This window comes from Dermacentor silvarum, chromosome 5 (genome assembly GCF_013339745.2).
Source record: "Dermacentor silvarum isolate Dsil-2018 chromosome 5, BIME_Dsil_1.4, whole genome shotgun sequence".
NCBI classification, from domain to species: domain Eukaryota; kingdom Metazoa; phylum Arthropoda; class Arachnida; order Ixodida; family Ixodidae; genus Dermacentor; species Dermacentor silvarum.
Genome location: NC_051158.1, coordinates 3,925,405 through 3,941,608, shown reverse-complemented (window position 1 = coordinate 3,941,608; position 16,204 = coordinate 3,925,405). Strand labels below are relative to the sequence as shown.

At 45.6% G+C, this 16,204-nt stretch overlaps 1 protein-coding gene across 6 annotated transcripts; it reads left to right on the top strand.

Moving 5' to 3' along the window:
• Nucleotides 1–13,815: 13,815 nt before the first annotated feature.
• On the top strand, nucleotides 13,816–15,746 carry LOC119452806 (keratin-associated protein 19-2-like). Of its 6 annotated transcripts, none has more exons than XM_049667286.1 (4): nucleotides 13,816–13,974; nucleotides 14,657–14,827; nucleotides 14,957–15,085; nucleotides 15,293–15,746. In XM_049667286.1, exons 1-4 carry the CDS (start codon nucleotides 13,863–13,865, stop codon nucleotides 15,664–15,666), a joined length of 786 nt encoding a protein of 261 aa, XP_049523243.1. In that variant the 5' UTR covers nucleotides 13,816–13,862; the 3' UTR covers nucleotides 15,667–15,746. The 6 variants fall into 6 exon arrangements, with proteins under 6 accessions (XP_049523243.1, XP_049523240.1, XP_049523242.1 ...); XM_049667283.1 differs by having other exon boundaries at nucleotides 13,817–13,974; nucleotides 14,657–14,896; XM_049667285.1 differs by having other exon boundaries at nucleotides 13,817–13,974; nucleotides 14,657–14,896; nucleotides 14,957–15,154; nucleotides 15,431–15,746.
• The last annotated feature ends 458 nt before the right edge of the window (nucleotides 15,747–16,204 follow it).

The window sequence follows — 16,204 nt, the reverse complement described above, 5'->3', positions numbered from 1 at the left end:
CACACACCCACGCTTGCAGAAGATGCATTTATGGGAAGCATTTGATGGCGTTGTATAGACGATTGTAACACAGCTTGCTATGGGCGAGAAAAAGAGAAAATGAGAGTTAGAGAGAGAGAGTGAGCCACAGGGAGAGAAAAAGAAAGAGATAGAAAGGGAAATACAGATAGACAGAAAGGGAGATAGACAGATGGGGCATAGACAGAGAGAGACGGGATTTGTACCCAGGTACTCACTGCCAGAAGAAGAGCGTAATACCCACTACGCTACAGACACCCACGCTTGCAGAGCTCCGCTGTTTCATCAGATTTCACAGGCGCGGAACTGGCTTAAATGTTTTATTACTATTTTTGTATTTTCTGAGTTGAACCATATTTCATATATGCTTTGCGGCTACGGGAACGATGGGGCCGGCGTCATCTATGATGCTAAGTTTTCTTCGAACAGATTTATATTTAAACAAAATGTGCAAGTTTGCGCTCGGTCGTGCAAAGCTTAGGCACAGCGAAACTGTCGCTCCCCAAGTCTTACTGGCTGCTACTGCTAGGTATTAACTTGGTTGTTGCTAGGTCTTAACTTGGTTTAACTTAACTACAGATGTAGGAAGGTATTCTCGAGCGATCATATTCGGAGTTACCTTCCCTTTCGCGACATTTCGCGCGACTAGCGCTGGACGCGTCGGCGCCTACAAGCGACAGCGTTCCTGGCATGCCTCTAATGCAGGCAGGCTAACCAAGGTTGGCACAGTGCCAAGAACGCTGTTGCTTGCCAACGCCGAACGCGTTGGAGGCTAGTCCCTCGATATCAATCGGCCAGCTTTTTTTTCTCCTGGCTCAGCGCGCCGCAGAGAGAAGAGAGGTGGCGGTCGGGGAGGGAGGGAGCTGGCAAGGAGGAGATTGCGTGCCCATGCATGCGGTCTCCTCCTACTCCTTCCGGTTGCCATGGCTACGGCACCGCAGTTTCTTGATACGAACCACAAATTACGGCTGGCTTAAGCAGCTTCGCTGTTAAAATGCGTGTTCACTGCAGTTTAATCCTCGAGTTAGGTCTCGTGCTGTCTGTATAATGTAACAACGAGTAGTTCAATATATCTTGTCCAACAAGGTCGTTACTTGTCGGGGATTATCTGAAGGCCGTAGTGCACTAGCTGCGCAATCTGAGCTTTGTTTTATTCGGGAGATTTGATGTTGTGAAAAAGAGACAACAGGGCGTTCCCGAAAATACTTCTGCAGCCCAGTCGAATGCGTTTAGGGCAGCATTGCTTCACCACATTTTACCTGGGCCTGGGGATCTGTAACTGACAAGCCTGAAGTCCAACGACGTTAATAATACCTTAAAGCGCCAGAACCAGCAATGAGCAGTCCTTACAAAGCAGAAGCTCTATTAAGGAAGTCACAACAAGGCTTGGGTTATAGTCTTCTTCATTTTAGGGGCCAAACAGCAGCACAAACGCTTGGGTTCCTTTCATCATTACTGATACAACAAACGCTACTTGAGCTTAGATCTAGGGGGATATTCTCGGATCCTAACAAAGAACCATCTGCGCGGTGATACCGACAAAATTGGTTCTTGACTTTTACAGTATGCAGGCAAATAAGTGTCGTGACTATCGTTATAGTGTATGTGTATGTCTGCGAGTGCATTGGCTGTTTGTCTGTTTATGTGACCACTGCGTGTACCGTTACTACCACGCTACCAGTGGAATAGTCGGTCATGCGATCAGTCAGGCTAATATCTACAGCTTCTAAATAATGTCAGCATTTTTCTGTAGATTAAATTACACAACACGGCCTGGCTTTGGTGAGGTGCAATATTTCTTGCAATTCCATGGCAAGCGTAATGTTTTAAGTATTATTTTGCTATTATTATATAGCTATGTAGATTTAGTGTCTGAAACTGATAACAAATGTAAAGCTTTGCCTAATTTCTAACTGTCCATTAAGTGTTTCATATCTCGTCCCTTTTTGTTTTTCCAACTCTGTATTTTATCGTTTTCCGTGCGGCAGTGGACAATCTAATAGAATGTAGGAATAGAAAAATACCTAATACACTTGTGCCTCCCTCTTTCAAAGGCTGCAATATGTTCGGCACGCGATAACGCTTGCTGTCAATGTACTCTGTAACAACTCGAATTGTACAAATAACGTAGAATCTGTCACAAGCATATGTAACAGCCTGAGAATTTTTTATTAGCGGGTAGTGTATCACATCCTATCAGAGCAAGCAACTATATAAAATGTGTGTAACACCCCTGAAAGCAATAAATGGCATGTGATGAAGATGGCGATTTATTGGCATCCACTTTGAAACGGGGCGCTGACAAATACTCACCGGTCCTGCTTGATTTACACAGGTATGCTATGCATGCTTGTCATTCTAGAATTTTCCTATACATCTCCCTAATTATTTTTTCTCTTCCTCAGCACTTCTCTACCTCGTGACTGTCTCAGGCAGCAATGACTGCAAGTGATGCAAGTAGTTAATTTACATATAGCTTTGTCGAGTGTTAGATTTCCGCTTGTTAAGCTTGATAGAGCATTTTGAGGCGAAGGCACAAAAGAGATACACAAATGCACAGGTGAACGTTCTTCGATTAGTACGCAGAAACGCAGAAAGGACGGCAGACAAAACTCAAAGGAACCACCTACAGTTTACCAGAAATACGCGGATCCACAAAGAGTGTTGTTAATCATCGTTTCCACGTGTTGATTTTTAACGTACAGATTCGTTCCCTTAGGTCGAATAAAGCAAAGAATGCCGCGTCGCACGAAATACACCACACAAATGCAGTAAGTGTTTGGCGATGCAAGAAGAGGATGAATATAGAACCTTTATTTGAAGTCTGGGCTATTGAAGGTTGCGCTGGCCACGAAAACAACAGGAGAATGGCCCTTGTCTATTTTCATTTGACCAACTTTAGAAGTGCTTGACGGACAGGTCCCTGTTTCAAAGGTACATTGTTGCATTCGTTGTGTAAGAAATGTCGTTCAGGTACACTAAAAACATTTGTCGTTTCTTTTGGTCAGTGAAGCAGCAAAACAACCTTCTCGGAAATGGCTACTTCTGTGTCAGGAAATAAATGGCGCATACCGCACTAAATTTTACTTAAACAAGCATACGAAGCGACTTCTATTTTACATACACGGCGTTTCGTTATGTAAAACCATGTACTATCACAGAGAAAACAAAGCAATAGGATACGATTGTCTATGTATGACGTATGTAGAGTGTACGATTTCGACTACTCATCCATCGTTGCGGTATACCACTGCAATTGATGGCAAAAATCTGAAGAGAACATCTGCGTGGTCATGCTTCCGTAGTCTTTGTGTGCCATATATTAGAAACACACGAATATTGTAGTATTTACAAGTAGGAGCAATTTTCCGGTTGCACCCCCTTCGTGTACTGCTAAGGGTCAGCTGTCAAAGCGTGTGATGAGATTACCTCGCTACGAGAATACAGACTTATATTACAACCTCAATCGCACTCGAGCGCCATACAGCGAAAGTTTGATGCGCAAACGAGAGGTGTCGAGAAACTGGGCAGTACCTAGGGTGGAAGCGCAGAAATATTTACGAAAGCAAACCTGCGCAGTCGGAACTGACACAGAAAGACAGCCTGCTTTAAAGTGGCACCGACACAATGCATCAACGATCATAGTGTGCAATATGAGTAGAATGTTTGGTATGGACATTTAAAAAAGGCAAATTAATCATTAGCTGGTTATTTATTTGGCTGTCTCGGAATTCACACAAACGGAACTCATTACGTCATAGTCTCTTCTCGTCGTGTGCTCTCTGCTGAAATTTATGAGGCTACAGCGGCGTTTAAGGGGCCACCACTGGCTGTTCTGCTGGCGTGAAACGCAAGCACTTCGCTGGCGAATATTAACGTGTTAGCTCGGCAATATCTTCCATTATAGTCAATTATTATACGCTTCCCTCACAGGAGCGCCGGTGACATGCTACCGGCCGAACACGACCACGGTGACAGAACGCTTATGACTCCAGTTGACACATACTCTGGCCATTGCCACTTGGGCGTAAATGCCACTTGGGCCTTTGCGCGGACACTGCCGTTTATACTACCATTTACTGCCACCGTCGAAACGAGCTACGTATGAGGCGTGCACTGCAGCTGTACTCGTCTTTCCCCGTTTACATAAGAACACTCGACGACATCTAGTGGTGCCACCGCGAAGCCGGCGCATGGCGTCCGAAATGCATCGCGCGCCGCGGTGGGCGCGAACGCTTCGAAACGCGTCATGCTATAACCGGGCTCCCCTTTCGCACTTCTTTTCGAATACTTTTCGCGATGTAGAGGCACTGTTGAGAAGTCAGCACAGGGCAATTGAGCCGAGAAGCGTGGTGCACCGGTGCCTTGGAACGCTGAGAATTGTTTCCTCGATTGCCGCGCACTCAGTGGCATGTACTCAGTGATCCAAGTTAGCTAGGGGTTTATTGAAGAGCGGCGCATGCGCAATGCATTCATGGCGCCATTCGCTAATGCGTTGGCGTAAAAGGCGTTCGTTGTAAGCGGTCCATACCCGGTGCACTTGCGGCGCAGCCTGCTAATGCATCAGGTAGCGGTCATCGAGGAACGCTTGTAACATGAATTCGATGCCGCTCATTATTGGAAAATACAAGGCAACGTTTTTCTCATTGTAGAGCGGGACATTGAGCGTGTCACATACATAATTACCTAAGCTGGCATCAAAGAGGTTCATTGAAGAGAGGCACACACCTGCTGGCGCATACCTAGTGTTCCAAGTCACTGTCAACGCATTTAGTTGAACAGCAGTACCTAGCCAGTGCCGCAGTTACAGTGCCCCATGTCGGCGTAAAAGAGGTTCTTGAAGAGCGCTGTATCTGCAGCACCTATTCGCTCGCCCAAATCGTTAGGGACCAGCAAGAAAAACTCCGTCTGTTTCTAATACAGTTGACCTTGTCTTTAGTGCCCGACTTGACCTTATTCCCGAATTAACATGCCTGCCAGGCATTAGTTATCACTGTCTGCTTTCATTTAAAGCTTGCCTCGAGTGACCTAAGCCGATTAGTAAGATGAAGACATTAAGAAATTATAACTAGGCTGGCTTCTTTTCAATTAGGAATGAACTCGCAGTATTCCTAGACGAATATTTACGTGAATTTGAATTTCGCAATGTTCAATCACACTGGAGTATCTTTGTTGAATTAACAGATAACCACATCCCTGCTTACACGATCACCTCTCACCTAAAAACAAAAAACAAAAAGAAAACATGGTATAATCGTCATCTAAAATGCTTGTCTAATAAAAAAAGCGCCTGTTTAAATCAGCTTTCTAACGCATCGCAATGCTCGTTGGTCTGCCTACACAAAGAGCGCCCTTGAATACGTGCAGGCCATAAAAGGCGCCATATAGATAGCTTCCTAAGCAGCACATTACCTTCCATGCCTAAAACTAGCCCTATAGTTTTTTGGCGCATGGTTAATTTTCAAGACAATAATATAATAACGCTCAATGACCTCGGTGTTGATGCTAGACCGGACAGCCAGTATACTAAATGAAGCTTTCACAAAACATTTTTCCTTACTCAGCCGTGCCACTCGGCACATATGACCATATGACTATGATGAAATGTCAGTTATGACGGTGGTGCAAGCATCATTAGGTCGCTAAAACACCCTCTGCACCGGCTAGTGGTCACATTATGGGACATTCCTTCAAAGCACCGTTTGCTGCATGTCAATCATCTTACCAAAACTCTTCAAGCAGTCACTGAACGATGGTGTTCTTCCATGCGAGTGGAAAGTCGGGAAGGTAATTCCAATCAATAAATCAGGCAAGAGGCAAATTACAGACCAATTTCGCTCACTAGTGTACCTTGTGAGATACTAGAACATTTCTTGGCTGCTCACCTATAACTTTTTGGAGCCAAATTAATTTTTCTCCCCCATTGCAGCATGCATTTCGCAAATCATACTTTTATGAAAATCAGTTCACACTATTTGCACGCAAACCAAACTAAACACCGTTCTTGACAATAGGTTCTTGACTGCCTGCTTTTTTTACTTTTCTAAAGCCTTCAACAAAGTGTGTCATAAACTGCTTATTTATACATGAGAAGTACTTAGGCTTGATCCCTGCATTTGAACTTTCATTGAAAGTTTCTTGCTAAACGCTCTGTTTGTTTCAGCTAACGCCAATAATTCCGAAGAATGCGCAGTCCATTCTGGCGTATCGCAGGGCTCAGTCCTCGATCCCGTTCTTTTCACCATTTGTATTAACAATTTACCATCTTGTGTTTCCCCAGTCGTTCATTTGTTTCCTGATGCTTGCATGACTTTCCGAGAAAGAATAGGACGAGAACTGGACCAAACGACGCCGCTCTTCTTCAATCTGACAATAAGGCCGTCCTTGACGGGTATTATGCATGGCTTACTAACCAAAACATAAAAAAATGCAAATTCATGCTTGTGTCTAGAAAGATTACTAGTTTTCCCATTTATCACTTAAATAGCGCAAAATTCGGCAGCGTATCTCCATACAAGTACAATGAAGTTCACATTAGCAGCAATCTAACATGGGATACTCATATGTCTCATGCTACCTGTAACGCTTATAGCGTGCAAGGATACCTTCGTCGTAACTTTGCAAAATGGTCTTCGTCTCTCAAACTAATGCCACATAAAACACTCATTCGCCTAAGATAGAATATGCCGCTTCGGTTTGAAATATACATCATAATAATTTGATACATTCGCTCGAAATAGCGCAAAATAATTCAGTCCGTTCTAGACTCTCTAATTAAATCGAATCGCGAGCACCACGTTAAGGAAAGACAACCTTAAAGTACCTGCGCTTGCTTCTCGACGTGCGATGCTGCGCTTCAGCCTTTTTCACAAATTGCATCATCATCCCATCTTGTGTGATTTACCAAGACTTCCTCCCCATTACGTTCCGTGCCGTCTGGACCGAGCTCATAAGGTTGGAATTCCGTTGCAGAACACCGGATCATTCCTACAGTACTACATACCACGCACATCAAATGATTAGAACGGTCTGCCCAAATCGTTAGGAACAATTTCAGGTGACGAAATATTTGTCACTTTATTAGCCAATGCTTTGTAACGCCTTATTGTATTCTGACTCTTCACAGCTTTTATTGTGTAATTAGTAAACATTGCACTGCTTCTTTGTTATAAATGCGTAAGCATTTCTATGCCTACGCAACCATAAACCTGTCCGTCCGTCACGTAAGACGAATGCAATAGCTCATATCCCTGTAAGACTGAGGCTACAAGCGCTCAGCGAAGTGAAGCGAACAGTGCATACATTCATTAAAATCACCCATACAACACACAGAACAGCATACGTTTCAAAAGTTGTCGCAGTTTCACCTGAAAGGCGAAGCATCAATTGCGATAGCAAATTTGTAGAGAGCTATACGGAGTAATGATAGTAGCTTTATCAGCTGTATAAACTTGCACATGCAGCAGCACCGGCAACACGCAGAACTGTTGTCGACGCCGTCGGCGTTTTGCCCGCGTTCGCACAAAATGCGTGCGGCGTTGGTGACTGTTGCCGGAGCCTCTGATATAAATAGGCACTTGGTGCCGCAGCTAAACGTCGCCTCTCTTCCCTCCCCCTCCCCCCACGGCCTTTCGCGCGTCGGAAGAAGGCGCGTTTGCTCTACATATATGGTGATTGTAAAGGAGGAAAAAGACGCCTACTTCTGCAGCCCTTAAGGGAGCACGGCGCAGAACGCGCGTTGGTTCTCCGCCGTGGGTTCACTCCCCGTGAAAGCGCGCGTCCCTCGCGCCCTTTCACTCGCACATACAGCGTTCGGCGGCGCGCGGCGACGATTTCATCTCCATTGACGTCATACGGAACCTCACGGCGACGGCGACGACGACGGCGACGCCGACGGCAGAAATCTGCTTTAGAGTGTCCATATAATTGCTATCGCAATAATAAAGAACCAGCTCAAAACAAGCATCCGAACCATCATTACACCATTGCATACCCCCTCAACAGTTGTGGTGGTGGGTTTGTGAGAGCTTCGCTGGACATCCACTTTCGCAGGTTGATAACGACCGATAAGGGTTGATGAGGGTCGGATCGAGTTCGATAAGGGTTGATAAGGGTCGGATCGAGTTCGATAAGGGCTGATAAGGGCCGGATCGAGTTCGATAGGGGATGATAAGGGTGAGATGTGGCCCGATAAGGTTGATAATGACCCCGCGCTGCGTGGAGTTCAGCAAGAGGCACAATGCTTACTCATACATAGACAACTCCAGTAGAGTTCCCGCGCGAATTTTGTTATAGTTTGTTTTGTAACATCATATTCTATTCTGCCAATTCATTAGTAGTATTCGATAATTAAAGACATTTTACAGCTTTTTTGCATTTAAAACTTTCTTGTTTTTTGTATTTTACTCTCCCCCTCAGTAATGTCTGTTGACCCTGAGGCAATCATAAATAAATTGCTGAATATGTACACAATTCCACATACTCAGGGACTCAGGTTGGCCTAACGGTTGGTTTTGAACCCTGTTCCCTCACCACAGCAGCCCGATCTATTAACCATTCGGCCACGGACTACCAAGTTTCTCCAGTAGGCGAGAAAACGGTTAGATAGAAACATAGACACAAACATAACCCCTGGAAAGTGCGTGTTGTACCCAAACACTGCTAACGCAATAAAGAAACTTTAAAACATTTCTGGTGTCATATATGTTACCAAAATCTTGCCTGAATAATATTGAAGCACGCGCCACGCGCGGACTCCGTGGCGGCGCGGGTAGATGACGCTGCGTTTCTAGCGGGAAGTAAGAGACGATTACACGGCTTCAGTACATGATTCATACATGAGGTGTTTCGATGGTGACAATAATGCGTGTCGCTACATTGCTTTGATACTAATCGCATGACCGTCGACCAATATCCTAAGATGGATGCTGCCGGAAGTTTTTCCTTGCTTTCCTCATGCTTGAATCCCACAATCAGAGAGATATTTAGAGATTTATTCAAGGAAAGGCAGGAGAGGTTGGCCTGAGCTAGATTTATCTAGCCTGATACTCTGCACAGGAGTAAGACTAAAAGGTAAAAAAAGGACGCGATCAAAGATGATGACGACAGGTAAGAAGGATGCTAGATGCACGATCTTGCAGCCCTGCTTATGGCCCGGTTCCACATCAATGTTGCAGAAATATTCTACGACGACCGTCAGTGAAGATTGCTGCATATCTTCTCAAGCGACCACTTACGCAAGAGAAGATCGTGCAAGACTTGCCGGGACACCAATACCAATCAAAAGAATTAAGTGGTGACGCCGGCGTACGAAGGCACATAACGTCCGAGCTTCGTAAGGTGTTACTGAAGAGCTGAAATAAGTCGTTGCAGTAGGGAAAGCAACTGTAGAGCGGACTTAGCAGCCTTTGTTTGAAACTCAGATTAAAAAACGACGCGCATAGAGTTCAGTAGACGTTTCCGCATGTAGAAATTGACGTCCTTGTTGCTAGCTTGTCTTCGTTTCAGGCTTTGAGGACCATAAGGGCCGTCAGCTTGTTTCTTTAGTACGTTGTGCAAAGGTTCCGTGCGGTGTGGGGTGGAGTGCCCTGGTCTGCATTTCATTGCCCATGCAGTCGGGAAATGAAATGACCGGATTCTTCGGCGATTCCTTCTGCTCTGCACTCATTTTCTGCGGCAGCTGCACTCGGCCACAATGAAGATCATGCTTCTCATTTGTTTGGTTCTCTTGCTTGCCCGTTTCTCGCCGAAATAATATCGCTCACCCACTATGGGAAACTGAAGTAAACCCAAGTGGTTATAGAGCGGTCTGTTAGGGTGGAAGCGTGCCATCGCATAAAAACCTGTAATCTTAAGTAAGAAATAATATACATCTGTATACATTTAATACAATTTTTGAAAGATATAGATTTATATAATGGTACGGAAGTAATAGTGTGGATTAGGTAAGTTCTGACTTTTCTTCTTTAAATGCACGCAACTTCTTTTCTGTATGAAATAGTATTACATGCTGCAGAATTCGAAATAAGTACATGGACAGGCTTTAGGACTCTCCCATTTTGGCCGTCGTAGGCTACAGGGATTTCGCTGAAATGCGTACATTTATGGAACATTTTATTCACAGTTCTTTGGCCAAAGGTTAATGCTAATCTTTCGTTTTTGTTCATGGCGGTATAGGATTTTACTATTAACCCTTTAATGACGAAACATATGAAAACCCAGAAAAAATGTTTATTTTCTACCTAAATGCGCAAAACAGATCAGGAATAAGCATAATCACCAAAAAGAAAAAAATATTTTGTGGAAATGTTTTCAGCAATAGGCGGAAAACCCCATGCAGGAAACTATAGGTGGGCTTCACCCCAAGCCACTTAGGGCTTCGTTTTTAATTTGTATAGACAGCTCTCACCATATGTGAACAATAGGTGTACATTTAATTTGCTTTACGTCATATGTGTGACAACACCGCAGTTGGCTATCTCGCATCGGCCGGTCCCTTCTGACCTTGCTTTCTAAAGACATTTGTTATTGTGAGGCATAAATGAATAAAAATGAAAGACTGTGAATCACGTGCCAAACTTGTTCCTCGTCCGTGTTCCTGCTCTAAACCAACAAATCAGCCAGGTTTATTTTCAATCGCTACAGTTGGCAAATATCACCATCCGCGCTTCTGCAAGATGCCCAGCTAGAGCAACTCAAAACGCGGCGGTATCACGAGAGGCTCAAACTTCTCTACCTATTATACAATGACATTTTACAAATTGACCAAAACACGCTCATCGAACGTCTAACCTTTCGCACTACACGTTCTTACCACCCCAGAAAAATCGCTGAATACTCATGCAAAACAAAAACCTTTAAAAACTCATTCTTTCCTCGCACTATCTCCGACTGGAATGCATTGCCTGCAGATGTGGTCACGAGTCCAACAATTGATGTATTTTTTAGTGCACTTAGAGGTTTTGAAATGTAAACTTTCTATTAATACTGCTTCACAGGGTATTCAGTAAATCTATTACTGCATAGCCTCATGTTCTTGCACATGTTCTTGCGTCACTCCATTTGATCATTCCTATATGTAATCCTCGTGTTGTTCATACCTGCATTTTTATTTTACCTACATGGTTTATTCAATCTTAAACCGCAATTAGCGTGTTCTTTCCTTTCTTTTTTTTGTGAGTGTTTGTGTTGTAGAACTCATATACTCAAATGTGTCATTAGTATTTTTCAAAGATTGTGTTTCAAAACTTGCGCTGCTTTTTCTTTCTTGTATTTAACGTGTATATTCCTCAAAGTGTATACGTGACAGCAAATTCTTGTGTTCTTATGCTTGTATTGGATTTTCACGTATGTTCTGTCACGCAATCTTTTTCTTTCTTTTGTTACACTACTCTGAAATGTATTTGATACCCACTCCTGCCTAATGCCTTAACTACAGGCCGGCAGTACTTAAATAAATAAATAAAATAAATAAATAAATGACGCTTGTTGCCTGTGGTTCAGCATTGGCCGAAGACATTTACCTGGAAACTTCGTACTCAATACTGAAACTCGGCAACAGACATACATACAACGAACTTTATTTGATCCTGAGGAGCTACTGTCAGGACTCAGAAAAAAACTTTTTTCCAGTATGTTGCCGGCTGGCAACACTCGTCAATAAAGGGTGTGCAGTGGACAGTGTGCTTCGCGTCCGCCGAAGAACACTGTCTGCCGCTATTTGTTGGTACCACGCTCGATACGGCACTCGTGCACGTCAGTGCCGTCCACCGTGTAACTTTTCGGGAAACGGTCTGGCCAGTCACTGATAACGGCATGGTGGAATAGCGGGAGTTGCTTTGGTTGGGCGTGCGATGACGTGACTGGTGAAATGTATATGGCTCCGATAATCTTGGTTCATGATGTTTATTGCTTGCTTCTTTTATGGAAAACAGTCACATTCATTTGCTTCCATCGTTCTGTAGGACAACATTCAAGCACCTTTCTGCCGGACACGACTCCAGGGTTGTATTTGAGATCAACTTCCACTTGGCATTCTCCTTTACCCATTTTTGAATGTTAAGTTTTCGTCTAATTCAATACTTAGGCAGCAGGTAAGGAGAAAGTTGGTGTGTTTCTGGCTTCTTGATCTTAAAGCTCGACGACTTGTTTTGAAGGTCCCACACTGACACCTGCAAAAAAAAAAAAATCTCTAATGCCAGAACTTCCCCTACAACTGAGGTCCCAAGCACAATGACGCAGTGGCACCTACGAGATTTGAAAGAATTCATTTTCTTTGTACAATCGCATTACTACTACATAGGACACTAGGTGCCTGTAAATACTGCGAGCTACAGTGCAGACCACGTGGCACTATCGCCGCAATGTCGCTATTGGCACTGACGCTCTCAGTGCGTTCCGCATTATTTTCCGCCGACAACCTTATTCTAGGCGCATCATCTATGGCGGGTATGTGTTATGCTTGACACTTATCACCATCGTTGTCATGTACGCCTCCTGTGTGCCGCGGGTGCTGTTCTCACGAGCATGGCAACAAAGAAATTTACGGAAGCGCACCACCATCTTGCGAGGAAACATTACTGATATACACTTAATGTAATCCTCGTCCACGACAGTATTACTCGTTCTGGCCTCCAAAATACATGCGAAGACGCCACTGCTCTAAGACTCTGCGCGCAGCGCAAATATTTCCACTAATTCACCAGGGCTGTTGCGTAGTTGTCCAGTGGCTAGCAAGCTCGACTTGCAAATGCATATAGCGTTACTCCAATGCGTTTAAATCTCAGTAGAGGTGCTTGTGGAGAAGTCTTTTGTTCACAATGGCGAAGGTGCGATGCGATTGACGATTGGGCCTGACGAAGAAAAAACATTGTAGTGGTGTGTCCTCGATGACGATGACGGTCGTCGTCAGCGTAACCGAGTGAATGAACGGACAGAACGAGCGCAATTTTGAGCACTTAACTGCTGCCGTCGTAAAATAAAAGGTTGACGGCATTCGCAATACCATTCTTTGTTTCATTACTTTATGGTAAAGCATTGCTGAGATCGTAATGTTTCCGGAGTACTGTTTCTTACGGGAGAAGATTATCTGCGGTACAAACATTGTTGTTTTGCGGGGAATTTCAGGTTCGAATGAAGAGTTGTCCGATTAGACCGCTTTTTATAGAAACAGGTCTGAGCTGGAACTTGTGCGATTAAAGGAAGCCGCCTTCAATAAAAAAGGGTCTCTAACTTCAATATCGCCAACGAGGTGATATGTACAAGTGGTGGTATTCTCAGCCATCGCAGAGCCGTGACAAATAGGCGAGAAAGAGGAAATGGTTATGTGGCATTTATTTGCATATTTGATATGATGCAGAGCTCCGCCCTCACCGTTATGCATATTAAATTCGCAGTGCAGTGAAAAACCGCACACAGGGAAGATTTTGATTAAGCCGGACTCGAGGCAGGAAGAAAACGAAGCCTTGACGATGTATTTACACTCGCAGATCAATCACTCCGGAAAGACAGGCACGTCCGTGAATCTTTTTTTCCCCGTCCTGTCAATAAGAAGAAAGCGAGGTCACTCACCGTTGCAGCGTACCGGAGCTCTCTAAGCTCTTCCGGCCTTGTGCAGTGGCACACTGAACAAATAAAATGAAAAAAAAAATTAAGTTCGCATAAAGAAACAATAGATGTGGCGACACGCCTTGAACAAGCCTGTGCTGGAGCTATTTTCTGTCCTGAATACATGTGTAGGTTGACCCTTTTACCGATAACAGGTGAGGGGTAGCGGAATTTTCGTGTATAAAAGGGCGAATGCGCCTTCGGTGAGATCACGAGCATCTCTCAACAACTCCAGAACCATGGCCCGCCTCTTCGTAGTCTGCGTGCTCGCCGTGTCTGTGGCGTACGCCGCCTCGTTCCAGCAAAAGATCGGGAGCAGTAGCCTGTACGATGACGACAGCTTGAGTTTTGGTGAGTTTGCTTCCGGAGTCCTACATATTAGAGCTCATTTTTGCATACTTAAAGCAGTCTTACACTCAAGTTCTGTAGAAACGTGCAAGGTGGTGACAGATAGGAAGACGTAAATAAAGCAGAACGTCAGAGAGGAACCACTTCGCGAATCCTCAGTAAGCAAAGTGGAGATGACGAAAATTTTATCCTAGTCAAAGGATTCAACCCGGAAATGCTACCTTGAAAGGGCAGTCCCATTTGCATAGACGGTAACCAGGAGGCTAGCCGCCAGTAGCGTGAGGACAGGATTCTCTAGCTCCTCTTGCTAAAAAAAAGTTATTCCATTTTGCAACAGTGTTGTAAAACGCTCTGCTTTGTGCATTACACGAGCACGGAGTACTACGTTTGCTCCTTGCTCTCTGGAATTAAAAATTAAAGACACGGAGTCTCGCGTGATGACACGAATAAAGACAAGGATTCTGGAGTAGGTTCGCCTACAGAACGGGCCTAATGTAATGAAAGGCTACTACAGGAAAAGGAAACTTAGCGTAAAATGTATGCGGAAGATGCCTTATGCGGCAGAACTTATGCGTAACGACGCGGATGCAGAGAGGAATATATGCATGCTGGTTCCATATACTGAGGTGACCGCCACATCGTGCCACAGCAGTAAAGCCAAAACTGTTCGCCTATTTATTCACAGGTGGTAGTAGCTCCGGCAGCAGGCGCTATGGTAGTGGCAGCTACGGTGGCGGCCTCGGCAGTTACGGAAGCGGCAGCTACGGTAGCGGTTTGGGCAGTCTTGGCTTTGGCAGCAGCGGGCTCGGAAGCGGCAGCTACGGAGGCTACGGAAGCTACGGCAGCAGTGGCCTCGGTGGTCTCGGCTTCGGCAGCAGCGGCTATGGCAGTGGTAGCTACGGCGGCTACGGCAGCAGTGGCCTCGGTGGCCTCGGCTTCGGCAGCAGTGGATACGGCAGCGGCAGCTACGGCAGCAGTGGCCTAGGTGGTCTTGGCTTCGGAAGCAGCGGATACGGCAGTGGCAGCTACGGCGGCTATGGCAGCAGTGGCCTCGGCGGTCTTGGCTTCGGCAGCAGCGGATACGGCAGCGGCAGCTACGGCAGCAGTGGCCTAGGTGGTCTTGGCTTCGGAAGCAGCGGATACGGCAGTGGCAGCTACGGCGGCTACGGCAGCAGTGGTCTAGGTGGTCTTGGCTATGGCAGCAGTGGCTACGGCAGTGGCAGCTACGGCGGCTACGGCAGCAGTGGTCTAGGTGGTCTTGGCTATGGCAGCAGTGGCTACGGCAGTGGCAGCTACGGCGGCTACGGCAGCAGTGGTCTAGGTGGTCTTGGCTATGGCAGCAGTGGCTACGGCAGTGGCAGCTACGGCGGCTACGGCAGCAGTGGTCTAGGTGGTCTTGGCTATGGCAGCAGTGGCTACGGCAGTGGCAGCTACGGCGGCTACGGCAGCAGTGGTCTAGGTGGTCTTGGCTATGGCAGCAGTGGCTACGGCAGTGGTAGCTACGGCGGCTATGGCAGCAGTGGCCTCGGCGGTCTTGGCTTCGGCAGCAGCGGATACGGCAGTGGCAGCTACGGCGGCTACGGAAGTGGCCTTGGCGGTCTCGGATTCGGCAGTGGCGGCTATGGCAGCAGTGGCTTCGGAGGTTTTGGCTCCGGCGGCTATGGCAGTGGATCAATGCAGCAGTCGGTGTGGTAAACAACACCCAGAGTAAGATGAGATTCGCCGGAATGAAGACTTTAGCTGTTCAATAAAAAGCTCGCTTTTCTACCCTAAGAGATCGAATTTGATTGTTTCATTTCAATAGTGATTATTATTTTGTGTGAAGGCGTTTGGTTTTCTTTTTGGCCAGCTTGTAAGTGCCTAAAAACACAACGCAGATCTGAAAACACTCATGCGCATCGTTGCCCCTACAGAAAAGTATAGTTGATGCCTGCGGATGCCACGTGCAAGGACGCGCAATTTGCTGTTATACTTCAACAAGATTGCTCCACCATAGAGAGTCTGAACAGAAGACGAAAGGAACAATGCAATAAAGTTTTGGAAATCGCACGCAATGTGGGGAGTTGAAGTTATGCGAATTGTTTGGCATGGTAGCAAGCTATCAGCCTCGTCTGGGACACTACAACGTTTGCGCGAGTTTACTAGCGAGTGACGCGAGTCCATAACATGCCGATTGTTCGATTCCACACAAGTATTCGACGAGCGTAAGCGAGAGCATCATGGAGTGTCACGC

Coding starts and splice junctions, on each gene's coding strand:
- LOC119452806 (XM_049667282.1), top strand. CDS start 13,863: ATGGCCCGCCTCTTCGTAGTCTGCGTGCTCGCCGTGTCTGTGGCGTAC. Junction 13,975..14,656: donor TGACGACAGCTTGAGTTTTG/GTGAGTTTGCTT, acceptor ATTTATTCACAG/GTGGTAGTAGCTCCGGCAGC. Junction 15,086..15,292: donor CTACGGCAGCAGTGGCCTAG/GTGGTCTTGGCT, acceptor GCAGTGGTCTAG/GTGGTCTTGGCTATGGCAGC.